The 18,840-nt window shown below is 37.5% G+C and overlaps 1 protein-coding gene across 1 annotated transcript; it reads left to right on the top strand.

Annotated features, from left to right (window-relative positions):
- The first annotated feature begins 5,216 nt into the window (after positions 1-5,216).
- Mtfr2 (mitochondrial fission regulator 2) lies at positions 5,217-17,221 on the top strand. The gene is made up of 8 exons (XM_015497771.2): positions 5,217-6,443; positions 7,195-7,296; positions 9,715-9,819; positions 10,274-10,386; positions 11,663-11,898; positions 12,909-13,260; positions 14,153-14,354; positions 16,494-17,221. The coding sequence occupies exons 2-8, from the start codon at positions 7,234-7,236 to the stop codon at positions 16,527-16,529; spliced, it is 1,107 nt and encodes a 368-aa protein (XP_015353257.2). The 5' UTR covers positions 5,217-6,443; positions 7,195-7,233; the 3' UTR covers positions 16,530-17,221.
- Positions 17,222-18,840: the final 1,619 nt, after the last annotated feature.

Raw genomic sequence — 18,840 nt, 5'->3', positions numbered from 1 at the left:
AAGCCAGGGGCCTTATTCTCAAAGTATAAACTAGGACTTAAAATCAAAACAAAAGTTGTAATCCGAATACAGAGTGCTCCAGAATATCGAACAGAGTAACTGGACTGGAATCTATGTTTTTTGAAGCAAATGGTATATAATAATTGTTTGCTTTTAAAGATCAAGATAAATGTCTCACTAATTCAAAGTGTATAAATGCATGTCTTTAAAGATTAGCACCTCACATGTTTACAGTTTCCTCTGTCTTTTAGAATCTGATTGGAAAGTACAAATTTAACAAATGGTTAGCATTTCTTTAGATATGTGGTATATTAATGTGTTTTTAATAGCAGCCTTGACAAAAATCAATCCTGCGTTGATAGTAAATTGAAAACTAGATCTGGATTTTGAGAACAGGTCAGAAGTAGATCAGCTATGAAGAGCGTTAATAAATACCTCTTAAATATACTGGCCAGTAATACATTTAATGTGTAACAACCACAGTTATACTTGAATGCTCTTATATCAGAGGGCATTTGATAATAACAATTATCATTAAGGAAAAGGAGGTGGAACGGTAATTAATTTTGTTGGACTGAAAAATCAAACTTAAGTCCTGTCTGGTTAAATAACGCCCAGAAGCATTACTGTACATAACAGGACTTAGTAATTGTTAATCCTGAGCAATAAAAGGTCAGAAACGTGATTAGATGTAATAAAGATTTTGCCATACAGCTTAGGTACAGACAGCTTGCCTAGTATGCACAAAACCATGAGTGTGATTTCCCGGCACCTAAAAAGAAAAAGTATTGGCTAAGGAGTTTAAAGGATAAATAGTGGGAAAATTCATTCAGATACCTCAATCCCCCAGCAATGCCAACGTAGTGCTAAATTTTTATTTAAAATTTCATCAAGGAATATGACTGCCTTAAAAAATGTATACAAGAATTGTTTCCTGAGTCAGTTGTTTGAGCTTTTGGCATAAGGTGTTATAAAAGTATACTAGAAGGATAAAGTATAGGAGAAAATAGAAATAATAAACTTTTAGTGCTAGTTATCATTCAACTAATAACCTCATCATCAAATATTACTATTCAATGTCAAGCTTAATCATTATATCAAATTCTTATGTCATTTCACCAGGGCATTCCAGAATATAACTGAAAACAATACAAATTTTAGATGAGGCACTAAACGTCATTAAAATGGTTGTGGAGAGCTTTCGTGGCGCAGTCATGTTTGTGAAAGTGTTAAAAAGTCTTCTAGCACTTCAAATCTAATTTTACAGCTAAATATAATTTCATGGCCAAATTTAAAAACTGAAAAGAGGGTACCAAAATGTAGCTAAAGTATTTGCAATTGGTATCTGGAAGGAACAAGAATTATGAAGGTGTTCTTTGAAAGTTTAGCAAATATTTTTCTTTAGATGCAGATTCTAAAAGGTACCTCAGACTTCCCTTAAATTCTATTTCTTCTCTTCAGTTTTCCCCTGGACACCTCCACTTTCACTTCACTGGAAACTCCGTTCATCTTTTATATCCGCCCTACTGCAAACTGATGTTATTTTCTTACCACGTAGGCATTGGGCATCCCCATAGAATTTATCTTCTGTCTCCTCTCCACCCTCATAATAGATAGTCATCATTTGCTCCAACTGCCACAGTATTCTAAATTCACATGTGTTTGAAATACATGTGAATCTCATTGGTGCACATATTTTCTTCTTCATATTGCCACGTCTGGAAGGTTTTCTAGTTGTATGATCTATATCATTTTTTAAAAATATGTATTTTTTTAGTTGGACACAATACCTTTATTTTAGAATTTATTTTTATGTAGTGGTGAGGATTGAACCCAGTGGCTCGCATGTACTAAGTGAGCGCTCTACTGCTAGGCCACCACCCCAGCCCCACGATCAATGTAATTTCAAGCTAGAAACCTTTTCTTTCTGGTGCCTAAACCTTACATCATGATGAACCATAGGAATTCCCTCAGACCTTTTCTTTCTCCTTTCCTTTCCTGTACCCCCCTCACCCTTTTTTTTTTTTTTTTTTTTTTTTTTTTTTGCCTTCTTATTCTACTACTTACCTATCTTAAAATATTACCTTATCAAGAAATTGCAAATTCTTTTTGCCTTGGGGTCATTGAATGCATCACATTCTTTTAGGCTAGCAAATCATTTTGCTTACATGGCATCTTTTGCCAGAATAAAAATGTGCTGGACAGGAGAGTTAGCTTAGTACAGAAGAGTTAGCTTAGAACAGAAAAGTTAAGATTGTTCATTGCCCAAGTAAAACTGTGTATTTTGAAATATGTTTTAAGTGAAAACAAAGATGAGAGATCCAAGAGGTTAAGGTCTGAAATACTCGTGGATCTCTTTAAGAGCAAAGAGTACAGTAGAAAAATGCTTAGGGTAAGACCTTTATAGCAGTCAAGTACTAATAATAATGGGTTTTCCTAGAGAAGAGGAGTCAACTTCTGATCATACAGGACCAGGAAAGGCATTTAATATCTGTTTGTCCAGTCTTGTTTGCACATATAAAACTGGAGTCAATAGATAAAAATCATGAAGACTTTCATAAGTTCAATTATAAGCTAATATTTGACAAGTAGGTGCCTAAAAAGTAGAACAGGCAACTGTGAATAGCAAGCTTTCAGCAGAATTATGCAGAATGGATTGATAACTGCTTGTCAGGAATGCTGGGGTTGGAGAGCTTTTTTTCCTAGTCTGGATTACTTATTCAAGATTAAGCACTTGGAGATGGTGTCTTTTTAAATAAAAATACCAAAAATTCTAGTAATAAAAATTTAAGTTAATTCCTATCATACAACATAGAAAAGTGTAGCAATAACAGTGCTTTTAAAATTCTGAAGGCTTTATGTCAACCCTTACAGCATACCAGGTGACAATTGGACGTAAGCTGTTAGATAATAAAAGTTATTTGGAATTTTAAAGAGACTTTAAATTTGTGTTTCTTGGACCATAACAATATTGAAGGCCTTTGAATCCAAACACTAAGTATAACCTAGACTTTTCTTTTATATAAATCTATAAAGGATTCAAAGAAAAGTCTTTAGAATTTAAATATATAACTTAGATTTTGTAAATTTAATACATCAATACAAGAAGAATTTCTAGATATGTAGTAGTTTAATAGGTAATATGTCTGATTTCCATTACTTCGTTTTGGCATCAGTGTAAAAGGATTTTTTTCAGGATAAATTGAGTTATTTTAGTATCAAGGAGAATCTTGGTTTGGACTACTCTCAAAATTTCAAAAGTTTGAATAAATGAAGAGAGCCTGTCTTGAGGTGTGTAATCTTTTAAATAGCACTAGTAGACTGCATCACTACTGTCTTTGGGCCTCAGTGTAGGCAGGGCAGAAGGGAAAAGGCATATGTATTTTTCATTTTTGAAATGTAAAACTTACACAAAAGCTCTCTGGTCATGTGTGCCCCAATTTGGTTCTTCCTTTTATGAGACTTGTGGTTAAAGTTGGAGAGACTACTGCAGACTTTGGTAGAATATTATATTCCTGCCCTATTAAGGTAATTACAGCATAGTAATTCTGGTTTACCTTACTACCCCAAATTTAGGCTTGGATTACATGGCTTTCCACATAGCAATTGGCAAGATTTGAGTATACATCCATCCATTCCTTTTCTCTTCCTTGTTCTTTGGGTTCTTACCAAGTTGCCCAGTCTAGTCTCAAACTTGGAATCCTCTTGCCTGAGTAGCTGAGATTACAGATGTTTTTATACTGCATTTTGCTGAGTACACATTTCTAAGTTTTTGTCCAAATTAGTCCTTAACCTTTCCATTAATTCATTGAAAAACTGGATGAATAAAACATTTCTGTTCTTGGGGATTCAGTATAACAATGATTTGTTTACAAGAAGATGTAATCAGTGTTTCTGGAAAAACTGTTGGTAGCATGAAAACAAAACCAGTATTTGCAGTAAAGTTAGGTGATGAGATATTTCCATGAATCTCCACATGACAGCAGTTGGAGACAGATCACAAACCTGTCTGGTGTTGGTATCTGTTGAAGTATGGGGAAGAATTAGGGTAGTATTTGATAGACATGAGAACACCAGAATCCCAAGTTAGCCAACAGCCATTTACTGAGAAGCAGCTAAAACTTGGGATTTAATCCTTTTAGTGAATGCAAGGCACCCATCCATACTAAGGACTTGTAAAGGCCAGAGTAGTTCACCCAGGAATCTCTCAAAACTGACGGGCCAGTTTTTTTAGGGACTGGACTCCATGCTGCAGAGAAAATACTTAAACTGGTATCAATTTATCAGGATAAAGAAAATAGAGGATCAAGCTGGGTAGGTGAACAAAGCCAGGAAAATGTCAACAAAGTATTTGAATATGACTCAAAAAAAAAAAAAGAAGAAAAATAGAAAAGATAGCTCTCTGAAGTTTTTCTGTACCAGGCCTCATTCTAAAAGTTCAGGAAAAAAATGTAAAGATCATAAATAAGGGGCTGGAGATGTAGCTCTATTGCATCACAAGGCCCTGGGTTCAATTTCCAACAACACACACAAACACAAAATGATGATCAATAAAAAATAAAGTTGACTCTCAAAAGGTTGTCAAGATGTAATATGAATGTATTAGTAAACCTAAAATGGAGTGAGTATCTCTGAAGAATTGGGAACATTTATGTATGCATTTGACTTGGGTGTTACTAAATCAGTCCTGGAATGAACTGTTAGTGAAGCTAGCAGAATAAATGATTCCGTTTTCATGTTCTCAGGAATATTTTCATTCTTGCCCTATTTCATGCCCTCTTGGATAAGGGACTGGAAAAGGAGGAGGTTTTAATAGTCATGATTTACTTATGAGGGCACAAAGAGGACAAGGAAGGAACTTGGGAGAATTGGGGTCTGCTCATTTCATCTAGGGTTTCTGATCCATTTTCCTTTCACATTGTCTTGTTATCCTCCTTACCCACCCTCTTCTTACGATTGAACCCAGGGGTACTCCAACATATCTGCTACCCTTTTTTAAAATTTATTTTTTGTGACAGGGTCTTGCTAAGTTGCTGAGGCTGGCCTCAATTTGTCACCCTCCTGCCTCAGCCTTCGGAGTCGCTGGGATTATAGGCCTGCGCCACTGCACCCCCTCTTGTCCCGACTTTCATCCTTTTCCAGACTACTGGGCATGTCCCTACCTTAGTTCTGCCATTTGCTAGCCTGAAGTCATTATCATTTGTCTTCTCATTCCATATCTATTTTAATCAACACTTGGATTGAATGCCCACTATGTACTAGACACCTTATTTTATATATGGTGCCCAGAGAAAGTCTCTGATTTGTACACTAGAATGTAAACTCCAGGAGGGTAAAGACCTGCCCGGCTCAGTATCGAATCTTCGGAGATTAGAATAGTGCCTGGCACTTACTGTACATCCACTATTGGGTGAATAAATGACGTCGATCAGGAAAGTTACCCTATTTTTTTTTTTTGTTCTGTAGATCAGCAAGCAGCAGGTGTAGTTATCTAAAATTGTCACTTCCCTCCAACACAACTCCTGCTGAAACACGAGGACAGTCATTGTGCCTCATGAAGATCCACCGGCTAGACCAGGAGAGTGACCGCCCAAGTGAGACGAGACAGGTCCCTGCCCTCTTTCAAGGTCACCTTGATAGTCTGGAATAAGGAGTCTTTCGTGAACCAAGGAATCTTAAATACCACAAAGCTGCCAACACTGAGAACAGTGCTTAGCTCACACTGTCTCAACAGCTGTTGGTTGGCTGAACGACCAATAAGCCGCGACCCTCTGTGACAGGCGGACTCGGGTGTAAAGGGTGACACATTCCCAGCGAAGAACTGGGTGAGGCACAAAGTCCGGATGGCGAGTCGTTCTCAGTGGCTGGTCGTACCTGGGTAGCACTGGCTCTAACCACACAATATTTGAGATCGCGGGGGAAACACAAAAGTACGTACATTCTGCGCGTGCGTCACTCTCCGGGCGCGACCTGCCCGCCCGCCGGCTTTCTATTGGTGGCCTGAATGAATTGCCGCAAGCTTGACGTCATGTACCTGCCAATCAGAAGCAAGCGATCTTCATCCTTGTCCAATGGGATCGGGGATAGGTCACGGCCCGCTGTATTTGATTTTCGTTCACGGACGCGGAAGTGGCGAGCCAGACCTAAGTAGGCGCCACTGGCTTCCTGGGCGCTAGAGGTCTGGGTGCGCCTCCTGCGGAGTTTGTCCCGGCTGATCGCGGAGGTCCGGGACCAACCCCGGTCGGCTCAGGCCCTTTGCTCGTAGCCTCTTTCTGCCTGGCGTCTGCAACTGGTGGTTCGCGGGCCACGCGGGATCCGGGTCTGGGCGCTTCTGTACCAGGGCCGGCGCGTTCTGGAATTCCTTGCTTGAAGATTCGGAAACCATCTTCCTTAACGCCCTCCGCTTGGTATTTTCCTCGTCGGAAGCTCAGTTTCTGAGGAAGGTGAGCAAGGCTACCTTGCTGGGTTGGAAGAGCCCCTGAGGCAGTAAGCGACACTAACGGGCCCTGGTAACACACAGCCTGTTACTTAGTAGTGGAGGACTACCGCGCGTTCATTCTCCTAATATTTAAAATGAGCGCAGAGGGGTGGGATACTCAGCTAAATTTGTGAGACGAGATACCAGTCTTCTATTATTATTATTATTATTATTATTATTATTATTTATTTTTTTTTTTTAAGAGCGATGAGACAGGTCCCTGCCCTCTTTCAAGGTCACCTAAACTCATCCCTCTTCTGAGCCACTGCAGAGAGCATTAAGGATGGACTGAGCTTCCCTATCGCAAACTGACTTAAAACCTTTCCCTGCTACTTCTCTTTCATAGAATCAGGCATCTTATAAAATTTGAGTGTAACTTAAGTTTTGTTTATACTTCCCCCACCTCCAACAATATTTTTTTTCTCTCCTTGATGCTGGCCAGAACTTGGGAGGCTGAAGCAGGAAGATCACAAGTTTGAGACCAGCGTGGGCAACTTAGCAGACCCTGTCTCAACAGCAAAAATAAAAAACCCCAAAAAGGCTGGGAATGTAGCTCAATGGTAGAGCCCCTGGATTCAGTCCCCAGCATTGCAAGAATGATGCTGGCCAGGAGAAATTAGTTGGTGGTGTAATGAAAGGTCCCTTCTAAGCTATTTAATGTAGTTTATGTGGCAATTATTTGTCAAGAGTAATACTTTCTACAATTTTTCCCAAAGGTACCAGGAAACTGATAATGTTTCCTTGAATTTTCTTCAATGTCTCTCATACTGAATATCTTAAGAGAGATGCTGGCATATTTTGGTGTTCCCATAGACCAGGTAATGTCCTAATACATTTGAATGATTCTGCTGTCTTTGTTATTCTGTTTTATTTTTAAAATAATTTGTATGTAAACATTTAAGGCAAAATTGTTAATTCTCTTTAGGTGGAACACAGGTGAGTTAGTACAGTATAGTTTTGATAGTTTGAATTAGAAAAGGGTGGATAAGATTATTGAGAACCTTTTTACTTCCTGGGTCAAATGTGAAAAGAAGATGAAGGCACAATGAAGACATGACCTTTACAGAATTATATTTATTGCATAGATAAAGTAATTTGTGAGCAGTTTGATGTTTGGGTGTACAGTGACAAAATTGAAGCTCAGCAATTCAGAATAAATCTGAGGGTGAGAGGATGACTTAGGCTTGGGAATTATAAGCAAGTCCAATTTTGTCTACTTGTTGAACATCAACATTGAAAAGTGTTCTTGGTTCTGCAGATAATTTAGAGGCAATACATGGTTCTTGTATTCATTATGTTTATGGGCAATAAGAAACAAATATAACTATAGTATGAGATTGACTATAAGAAAGACCAAATAGCATAGTGGCTTACAAATGGGCACATCATTGCTATTTGGTGGAGTGAATTAGAAGAGTAGTAAGGATAATGCTAAGATTTTAAACAAAAGTAAATTGAAGAATGATGGCACCATTATTATAAGTAGACAACTTAGTAGCAGGATATGAGAAAGTGATTTGAGATAAGGTGAGCTAGAGGTGTTGTTGGAATATATAAACAGAAATATCCCATAGACAATTGTTTAGTTGGTTCTAGAAGCTAGGAAAAAAGAGAGATTTGGATTTGGGAGTTAGCTGCATTGTTTTGATATCTGAAGCCATGGATTTTGATGACATAATGGAAGATGTTATTAGATGTTTTTGAAACATTGAAATCTCAGTGACAGACTGAAGACAGGGAGGATTAGATAGCAGTTGAAGATTTACTTATCATTATTGGGTTATTGGTGCCTTTAAGAATTTTTGTAGGAGGAGATAGGATTTAATTGGGTGGAGTAGTTTGAAGAATATGAAGAAGTGTCTTCAACAGCCTTCTTTTGAATAGTTTGCTTGTGAGAAGAAATTGAGAGATTTCATCAATTTGAAGGGGCAGCAGGATTAGAATTTACTTTTCTTTTCAAAGTTAGAGGCAACTTTTAGCATATTTGCACTAAGTACAAATGAGAGAGGGTGATTGAACAATGTCTTGGAGAAGGTAATTGGACAGGGAATCTGAATAAATAAGCCTCAGGAAGAAGAGAAACAGTCTAAACTTAAGGAATAGAATAAAAGTGAGAGATGGTGGAGAGAGATTTTGAATGGAGAGTGTTAATATAAAATAACAATTCTGTTTTAAAGGAAATAAGAAAAAAAGTTTATTTTGAGCCAAATGTGAGTATCTATAGCCTGGGAACATGAATTCAGATTACCTGAAATGATGTTACACCATGGAAGAGGTTTCATGAGCTTTTATAGTTACAGAACAAAAGAAAGCTGTAAGTCAACACTTAGGTGGGCTATGCCAAGGTGGGCAGATCTCTTCCATGGGATTTAGATGTTATCACATTCTCAGCTTTAGGGTTGATGGAGGCTAGAGCTGTGTCAAGCTTAGTAATACATTCTCAGAGTTTTATCTAGAAGTTAGGGTATTAGGTCAGATACAGAGGTTGACAGGAAATGGCTATTAAAAGGGACTAAAGATAGCCCAAGATACCATGCCTCATTCCCTGTCTCCACAATAAAGGTTAGTCTGCAGAATCTTTAATATGGATGCAGCTTGTATAACTTCACAAGGGAAATCAAGTTGAGATATCATGTTGAAATCTGGCTTACTCAGAGCAGAGGCAAGGTCATGTGCAAGGAATAGAAGTGGTCATACAGGGGATTTCAGAGATTAGAGATAACTTTGGGTGACATAGTACAACATGTCATGAAGTTTATATGTGCTTACTTTCATCTTTTTTTTTTTTTTAAATTGGTACTGGTGGTTGAAGCTAGGGTCTCATGCATGCTAGGCAAGTGCTCTATGACTGAGGTTCGTCCCTAGGCTTTTTAAAAATTTTTCAATTTTATAACATGGTTTTGTTAATTGTCGAGGCTGGCCTTGAACTTGTGATCCTCCTGCTCAGCCTCCCAAGTGGCTGGAGTTGCAGGTGTGAGCCACCACACCTAGCTCATTCTCCTCACCTTGCCCTACTGACAAATATTAGTAAAGTTCAATTCTTTGAAGAAGACACTTACCCCCATGCTGGGGATCAAACTCAAGGCCTTGTGCTTGCTTGGCAAGCTCTCTACCACTAAAATAACACACCCAGCCTCATGAAGAAGATACTTTGAGAGTGTATATATATATATATATATTTAGACATGTACATTTTAATTAGTGTACATTTTAGGTAATAATTCATGTTTAAGTAGGTTTTGCTGACTTGGGAAAATAAAGACTATGGATCAACTCGGAGTATTGTTCGTATTATTGGGAAAATGCTTCCTTTAGAACCTTGTAGAAGACCTGCTTTTGAGGTAAGTCAGTTACCATGAGTTAAGTCCAGTGTATAAAATAATTGTAGGTACTCCTAAGTATTTAGGGTAGAACAACAAAAGGAAATGTTTTCTGTAAGCCAGGAACCTTTAATTTACCTCTGGATATAAGTCATTTTGCATTTGCTTTTGTGGTTACTGTTTCTTTTAAGTAATTAGATTTAAAAAAAAAAGAAGAAGAAAGAAAACTGGCAGTTGCAAGAAAGACTCCAGAGCATATTTTATTTTACATTGTATGACAGATAAGAGTGACTAGGCTACAGAATAGCATTGACCCCAGTATTTTTTCTTGCTAACAGGTGCATGTGCTTCTACTGAAGAACTTTGTTCCTTTTCTCTCTTTGGGGTTGTTAATTTATTTAATGCCATGGGATATGGGACATGGGCCTTCTCTGACTCCCTGCAAAGCTCTGACTTTTTTATTTTTTTGCTTTAGTTGATCCCGCACTTGAACTCTGTAGAATCTGATAATTGTGGATCTATGGTTCCATCTTTTGCTGATGTTTTATGTGTGGCAAATGATGAAGAAGCCAGTTATCTCAGATTTCGGTAATTTATATGCTTATTTTGGAAGTATGACATAATCTATAACCTGAATTCTTGCATGTGTTAAAAGTTTGCTCAAGTTGATTGAACTTTTTTGTTCTGTCTGGCTCTGTCCTGTGCTGTGTTTTACTAATCCCTCCTTATGTGGGTGGTCTCTCTTTCTCTCTCTTTTTTTTAATAGTTTTTCTTTTTTTATAGTTTTTATTTTTCTCTTAGGGAGAACTAACTTATGTATTAGTATATTCAGATACAGGCTATAAGTATAATGAGTGTCAGTTACTAAAAGATTCTGGCTGAATTTATTATGTGTCAAACTGGCTTGTTAATTTTCAAAAAGTTTGAAGTCCAGGGCTTGAATCCAGGGGTGCTTTACCACTAAACCACATCCCCAGCATAATCTTGAATTTGCTGTGCTTCAAATACTATGCCAAGTCCACAAGAATGAAGTGATGTGTAAGTGTTGTATTAGGTATTTTAAGTAATCTAGAGAAGATTTAAAGTATGCAAGAGGATATACATAGGTTAAGTGCAATTATTGTACTTCTTTATGTAAGGTACTTGAGCATTCTTGAATTTTAATATCTACATGTGTCCTGGAACCAGTTACCCACACACACTGAGAGAGGACTGTATTTTAAAATTGAATGTTAGTCTCTTAGGTAAGAGAACTAACTTATGTATTAGAATATTCAGATACAGGCTGTAAGTACAATGAGTGTCAGTTATTAAAAGATTCTGGCTGAATTTATTATGTGTCAAACTGGGTTGTCAATTTTCAAAAAGTTTGAAGACCATAAACTAGCTCCCTTACCTCTAACATAATCCTGAATGGAAGGCCCTTCAGCTCCTCTGCAGAATTTCTAGGAAAATTAACCTACACTGTGTTTAAAGTTAATAGGTTAAGCAATTACAAGATAATTATTTTTATTGTACAATCTAAAAGAAAGGTTAACTTTCATTACCAGTCACATATTGGCCATCTATTAGAGGCTGTATTCTGTTTTTCATATTGAGAATACAATACTTACAAAGCACAAAAAATTGTGCTTGTCCTTAGTGAGTCAAGAGACGATCACAGGGGAAAATGTTGCTCTGATTTTGTGGTGTTGTCTTTTCAGTGCTGGGGATCAAACCCAGGGCCTTTGTGCATCCTAGGCAAGGGCTCTAACATGGAGCTATACCCCCAGCCCTGCTTTATTGTCTTGCTTTCATGAGAGATTTTATTTTCTTTAGATTGAAAATCTCCCTTCTATCCTTTGCTTTTTCCTTCTACCCACAGAAATAGTACATGGAAAAATGAAGAAAAGGAAAAAAATGAATTTTCCCATCCTTTACAACCAATTTTGGATCCACTGTTATCAGCTCAAAGACAGAACAAACCAGTGAAAAATGATCTGCCTGTAAATGAAGCTGCAATTAAAAAAATAGCTGCCCTTGAAGATGAGCTTACTTTTCTTCGCTCTCAGATTGCAGCAATTGTGGAAATGCAGGAACTAAGAAATAGAAAAAAATCTGGTGAGTAATATGTTGGACTTTTGTTTCAGCTAGATGATAATTATTGGTATTGAGTTAGTACAATTCTTAATAAGAACTGTGAACAGTATTAAATGTATGATAACAAAATTTGAGTATATAGATTTATTATATCTGATGTTTATTCAGAATAGATCTAGCTATTGCTACTGATGATTGCATTTTTTTTAATTAAAAAATTCTTCCCTTTTAAGAAGCTTTCCTAGCTTTCAGAACATTGGAGATTAAAAGAAAGAATCCATTGGTTTGAAAGAGGCAAACAGGCTTGTGGCCTCATTATAGTTTTTACTTAATGTTACTACACTTCCACCAAGTTCAGGTGAACAATATTTTTCAGATGATCCTTTTCTAAATTTTTAGAGCTATAACTTGCTTTAAACACAAAATTTAAAGCAACATAGGTACTAAGAACTTTCCACAACAGATTTGGTCATAAAGGGCTATATGTAAATAAAGCTGCTAAAAAATTGAATAATGTATATGCATATATAGTATATAAGCATAATTTATACAGCATCAAGATGTGTATAGCATGTGTTTATAATAATTTATACATAAATAAAGCACATAGTATATAATAGTTATATAAACTCATAAATAAATACACAACTTTTTTGTCAAGTAATTCGTGTTTACTCACAGTTCTTCAGAAGCAAATCTGTTGTGAAAAAGCTAAATAATCTGTACCTAAAAAATAATGTTTATTTCTCAAATGTCAGAATGAAGTTCAAATTGTATGTGAATTATGGAAAAACACTTTCTCTTGAAAATACATTCTTTAGGGCCTGCCTACATGGAGAATTTCTAGTTGAATTACAAGTGAATTCACAATTTGGCTTGACTTTACAGAAGCTACTAAACAGACGGGATTAATTCTTCTGGGCTATCATATCACTGTTTTAGCATCATTACAGAGTTGTTTTGTTTTGGTTCTCATTACTCTTATATGTTAGAATTTTGAATGTTTTTTCAACAGACTACTTTGCTTTTAGGCTCCTTTGACTTGAATGATGAGCCCCCTGGTGTGGGAAGAATGCCATCACGGGCAACCGCTGAACTGAGTGTAGAACCAGATCAGTTTCCAAGTGCAATGCTTTCTCCTCCTTCACCACCACCGCTTCCTCCTCATTTTTCTTCTCCTCAGCTTTCAAGTTTTCCTCCCATACAACCAGGATCTACTAATATTTGTGACTCAGATAATCCAATAGCTGAAATGAAAAAGCAGCACCCCGGTGCTAAGACCAATTATAGTCATCATTCAAAAAGCCAGAGAAATAAAGAAGTTCCAAACATGTTGGATGTTCTAAAGGATATGAATAAGGTCAAGCTCCGTGCTATTGAACGGTATGTTGTCATAATTTGGGAAAAGAACTAGACTTTTGTCAATGATGTTTTTAAAAAAATTGTTTATGAAAGTTGACATATGTCTTTCTTCTTATTCCTCATCACCCTGAATGCTCCTCCCAGAGATACTCATTTTTAATTCTTTTTTAAAAAATATTTATTTAGTTATAGATGAACACACAGTATCTTTACTTATTTTTATGTGATGCTGAGGATTGAACCCAGTGCCTCACACATGCGAGGCAAGCACTTCACCACTGAGCTACAGCCTCAGCCCCTTTAATTCTTTTTTGACTATTTCTTCTTTCTTTCTTTCTTTCTTCCTTTCTCCTTCCCTTCCCCTGTTCTCCCCTCTCCTGACCTCTCCTCCCCTCCCTTCCCTTCCCTTCTCTTCCCACCCTTCCTATCCCTACCCGTCTCTTTCCTTCTCCACTTAGTCTTCCTCTTATCCACTGTTGTGTTTTCCAGTTAACCAAGTCATTTATTTATGGTTTCAGTTACCCATGGTAATTGTGGTCTGAAAATATTAAATGGAAAATTGCAGAAATAATAAAGTTTAAGTTGTGTGCTAATCTAAGTAGCTTAAGAAACAGTAGGCATTCAGGGAAGATCATATATGAATGATCAGACAAATGAACAGTCAGCCTAACAGTTTTCTTCTTATGAACTCTAGTCCTTTTAAAAGGTCTTAAATATTTATTTAAATTTTCCTACTTATCGGAAAATTAGAAAATTAAAAATAAAGGTTTTAAGCACAGTGATATTTCAGGAGTCCCAGTTTATAGCAAGTTGTGGTAGAATCCTAGCCCACATGGTTTCTTGTTTTTCTTGTTCACTGTGCCCTCCAAATTCCAAATATTAAAGTTTTAATTTACTCCATTTTTAAAAACAGGTCACCTGGTGGTAGACCCATTCATAAGAGGAAAAGACGAAGTTCACATTGGGATCCCGTGTCCTTAATATCACATGCACTTAAGCAGAAATTTGCATCCCAAGAAGATGACTCCTTTGACAAAGAAAATAGATCTTGTGATTCTTCTCCATTTAATAGATCTTGGGAGTCTTCTCCATTTTCTAGTCCAGAAGCTTCAAGGGTGAGCTATAACAGTATAAAATTTTAATGTCTAAGTTTTTCTCAAGTATGCTGTTTGTGATGTAGCTTCATATTTAAGTTCTCTTGAAGTAATTATGCAGGATGGACTATAAATTGTTGGCATTGCTTATTGTTCTTTAGCTTACAAAATAAAACACTTGGTTTGGAAAAGATATGTGCCTAAGTTTATAATTGTTTATCCTACATAGGCGCTAACTTAATGTTACAGTCTGCAGCATGAAGTGGGGGTCTGAAGCTGAGAGGACCAGGGAAGAACCATGCAGTATATTCAACCTTACCATTTCAAAGGCACCACTCCAATATTTGATGCAGTCAAATATAAAGACTGGATTATTTAGTTGCATGGAATGTTATCTCTACTTTTAACAAAGCAAATGGGATTACAGTTATCTTTCATAACAACACTTACTGGATGCTGAAAAAGTCACATGCTTTTTGGGTGGTGTTCACATCACAGAATTTAGTTGAGGTAGTACATAGAAGAAGCCTTAGAAATGAGAGGAGCGTGGAAGAGGCACAGTGTTGAAGTCAGGTAGGTATCACTGCTGAGTGACCTGCAGCAGCAGAGACTGGGAAACTGCAGTGCACACGGGGCACTCAGCATAACGGCCCTCCTCATAGTCCACGGTGTGCAGGCTTTCAGTCCACTGTGTGTGTCCAGTCGTCATATGCTGAGCACATTGACTCAGAAAATGATGTTCTTTTTCAGTTCATGCTGCAGACTGTAAGACTATTTAAGAAGAAAAGTATATAGTTTACTAAAATGCAAATGTGTCAAATACTAAACATTTATATAGCAATTTATAATTTGCAAGATAAAGGCCATTTATAGGTTTTGCATTCATGGATTCAACCAGCCATGTAGAAAAATTTTGAAAACAATAACAAAAACCCTATATCAGTAGAAGCCTATAGAAGTTTTTCTTGTCATTATTTCTTTAACAATATAGGACAACTACTATTTACAGAGTGTATAACTGTATTGGCATTACAAGTAATCTAGGGATGATTTAATTTATATAGACGGATGTGTTTAGGTTTACATGCAAGTTATGTCATTTTATATGAGGGACCTGTACATCTGTGGATTTTGGTACTCCTGGGGGTCCTGGAACAAATCCTCTATGGATACTGAGGGAGAGCTATTTTTTTTTTTTAACTCTTGTTTGATCCTTATAGGAATACTCTAAAAGAAAAAAATAATGTAAATATTGCTTGTTTTACATATGAGGAAAATGAACTTTCACTCCCCATAATCTTACATCTAAGCAGAACAGATTAGAGTTTAGTATATTAAAATTCTAGATGATTGAAAAGTCTCAGTTATCTAAGAAATCAATTTAAATGAGACACACTGGCAGTGTGTTCCCAGTGGCAGTGTTCAGTAAAGTATTACTGAGTTGTCATATACTGTTTGCTCTTTGTTCAGTGTCCCTTAGTATTTTCTTTCCAATCAACTCTGAGCCTTTTAGTGGAAGAATCAAAAACATCCTTTTGTATATTTTATAACACCTAGTTTCAGGCTCGAGAAAGGGACTTAAATTTTAGTTGACTGGGATCTCATTCTGCTATGGTTTGAATATGTCAGTGTCCCCCAAAGGTTCATGTATTAAAGCATGTTCTATAGGGTGGTCCTCTTGGGAGGTGCTGTGAGCCTACTGGGAAGTCCTTGGGTCACTGGGGGCATGCCTTTAAAGGGAATTGTGGGACTCTGGCCCCTTTATGTCTTTTTCTTCTTCCCAGCTCATGAGGTGAACAGTTTGGCTCCACTATACACTCCTGTATGATGTGCTGCCCTTGCAGAGGCCCAAAGCAATGGGGCTTTTTGATCTTGGACTGGGACCTCCAGAACCATGAGCCAAGAGAAACCATTTATCTTTATAAGTTAATTGCCTTAGATGTTTCATTATAGTATCACAAAGCTAACGCATTCTCCATGGTTGAGAGTGTCTTTGCACACTTCTGTGTCTTAAGCACTGAGAATAGTGCCTGATGTGGCCTACCCTCAAGTCACTATTTACCATCGAGTGAATTAAACATTGGGGTCATCTGGTGTTTTTCTTGCCATTCTTTTTCTACATTTGAATAATTTCTGTGTTGAACATTTGTTTTATTTCAGTTTGGACATCACAATTCACAGACAGAAGGACAGTGATCTGAGGGAAGAGCTGATAATGCACAAAAGCTGTTGGACAAAGTATTGGGCACAAAAAGTCTTTCTTCACTTGGAAGGAAAGATGCAGAAATATGGCAGCATGTCTTTCGCTGCCTTTCACAGGATCAGCTCCTCTGCCCAGGATTGTTGAATGAAGCCTGTATCCTGGGACATGTTAGGGCCCTGGTCTGAGGAAGAATACCTGTCTCCAGTTTTGGAAGATTCTGCAGTTAACTGACTACTGAAGAGAGTTAGGTGTATGGATTTTTTCCCATGTATGTCAACATTATTGAAAGCTGACTATACGTTCCAACAATTGTCCTCAGCAATTCTGACTTCCCAGTTTAAAAGCCTTTGAATCTTTTAAAAATCGGTAGTGATCTGGCTTACATGGCCTCCAGTAACTTGGAGATTTTCAAAGAAGATAAAATTATAATTTATTAAGAAACTCTTAGTTTTAATCATAGGGTTAAGCTTTTTGAAACTTCTTCCTGAGATAATAAATTAGTCTTGGACACAGATTTTGTTTAAGTGATACAAGTACAAGTATTTAAAGAATCTTCTTGACATGTTTTGCCTGCACTTGTGATGTAAACATGTATGCCTGACATCTGTTTCTTTCATTCTGTATTACATTTATACATTGTTCTTTTGCAAATAGATTGTACAATAAATGTGTCTTTTGAACATGATTGTGTTTTGTAGCAATTCAAATGAATGCTTTCTCACTACTCACAATGTGTCAGAGAGAGGGAGTTCTGTAGGTAGTTTCTTGGGAAATAAAAAGGAAACATATTTGACATAAGACCTTGTCCCTCTTCACCCACATGCTGATGTGATATGGAAACTTATCAGCCTGTGCAACAGCCAGGGAGTTAGAAACCATCTCAGTGGACTCGGCACCCAGCCATTTTGCCAGGCTTTCTACTTTCTGAAAAGTTTAGGCTGCTGTTTTCTTGCTGTGGCAGAGGGTTGGTTGCCTGGTCCCATTTCCATTTCCAACTCCATTCTCCTGGTACCTGCCATTTGGTTGTGGTCATGCTGTTATCATCTTATGTCCGTGGGGAAGAGGCTTTGGGTCACTGAGGTGCAAACCCTGACCTTCTGAGTTGTTTAACCACACCAGCAAGACTAACCAGACTTGTTAGAAAGATTATCTTAGAAAAACCTGCCTCGTGGGTCTTCTGCTACTGTGGCCAAAGCACTTGTAATGGTACAGCAATATGGTAGGGTATGAGGTCTGCTAGCTGTTCCTAATGATGTGGTTTTCTGATCTTTCTTATGCTGCTGTCAGTAGTTTGGTATTGTTTCTGCCCTGTTTCCTCACCCTGCCTTGTGTCATTGTCCTTATAACAGGAATCTTTCCCCTGAAATAATTGCTTTCTGTTCCCCAAGGTAGGCTTGCATTTTGTTTTTTAGTTTCTTTGTTCAAAAGTATAATCATAAAAAAAAAAAAAAAAAAAAAAGTATAATCATGTCCCCTCCCCCAGCAATCAGCAGAAACCTTGAATGATGCTGTCCTTGGCCATGTGAAGTGTTTCCTGATAAATCTCAAGTTGTTTTGTTGATGATTTTGAGTTTTCTGTTCTACTTCAGAATGAATTTCCTGCCTTCCCCAAACACATTTTAATACCAATGATGTATTGGAATCAAGTTGACCTTGGATACCCCTCTGTTCAGAAGTTTTGACTAATGGTGCCAGGGACCCTAAAATCCTCCCCCTTCCCCGCACCCCCAGCAAGCCTCTCTAGTGGTCTGAGCTTGGGTACCTGGTGACTTGTGTTCACTATAGAGGTCAGAGGGTTGGGAATTTAGTTCAGGCTTTCATCATGAATCTGTAAATAAGTTACCTAATATCCAAATTGTATTCATAAATTCGTATGTTATTACTTTATGTGTTTTTCACTCAGGATTGAACCAGGGGCTACTGCATACTAGGCAAATGCTCTACCACTGAGCTACATTGCCAGTACTTACATTTAAAAAAAAAATTGATGTGGTCTCCCTAAGTTGCTGAGGCTGGCCTCAAACTTGCCCTGGCCTCAGGCTACTATATATAACAATACAACACACAGGGTAGCTAATTGGCAAAAATTTATTTCACAGTTCTAGAGCCTGGGAAGTCTAAGATCAAAGTGCCAGAAGGCTCAATGTCTGCTGAGGGCCTGCTTTCTGGTTCATACACAGTGTCCTGCTGGGTACTCACATGGTAGAAGGTTACTTGGCTCTCAGGGATCTATAAGAGTGCTAACTAATCCTAACTGGGAAGGCTTCAGCCTCATAATCTAATTCACCCCAAAGGCCTTACCTC

This window comes from Marmota marmota, unplaced genomic scaffold (genome assembly GCF_001458135.2).
Source record: "Marmota marmota marmota unplaced genomic scaffold, marMar, whole genome shotgun sequence".
Lineage (NCBI taxonomy): Eukaryota > Metazoa > Chordata > Mammalia > Rodentia > Sciuridae > Marmota > Marmota marmota.
This window is presented reverse-complemented; position numbering and strand designations above follow the sequence as displayed.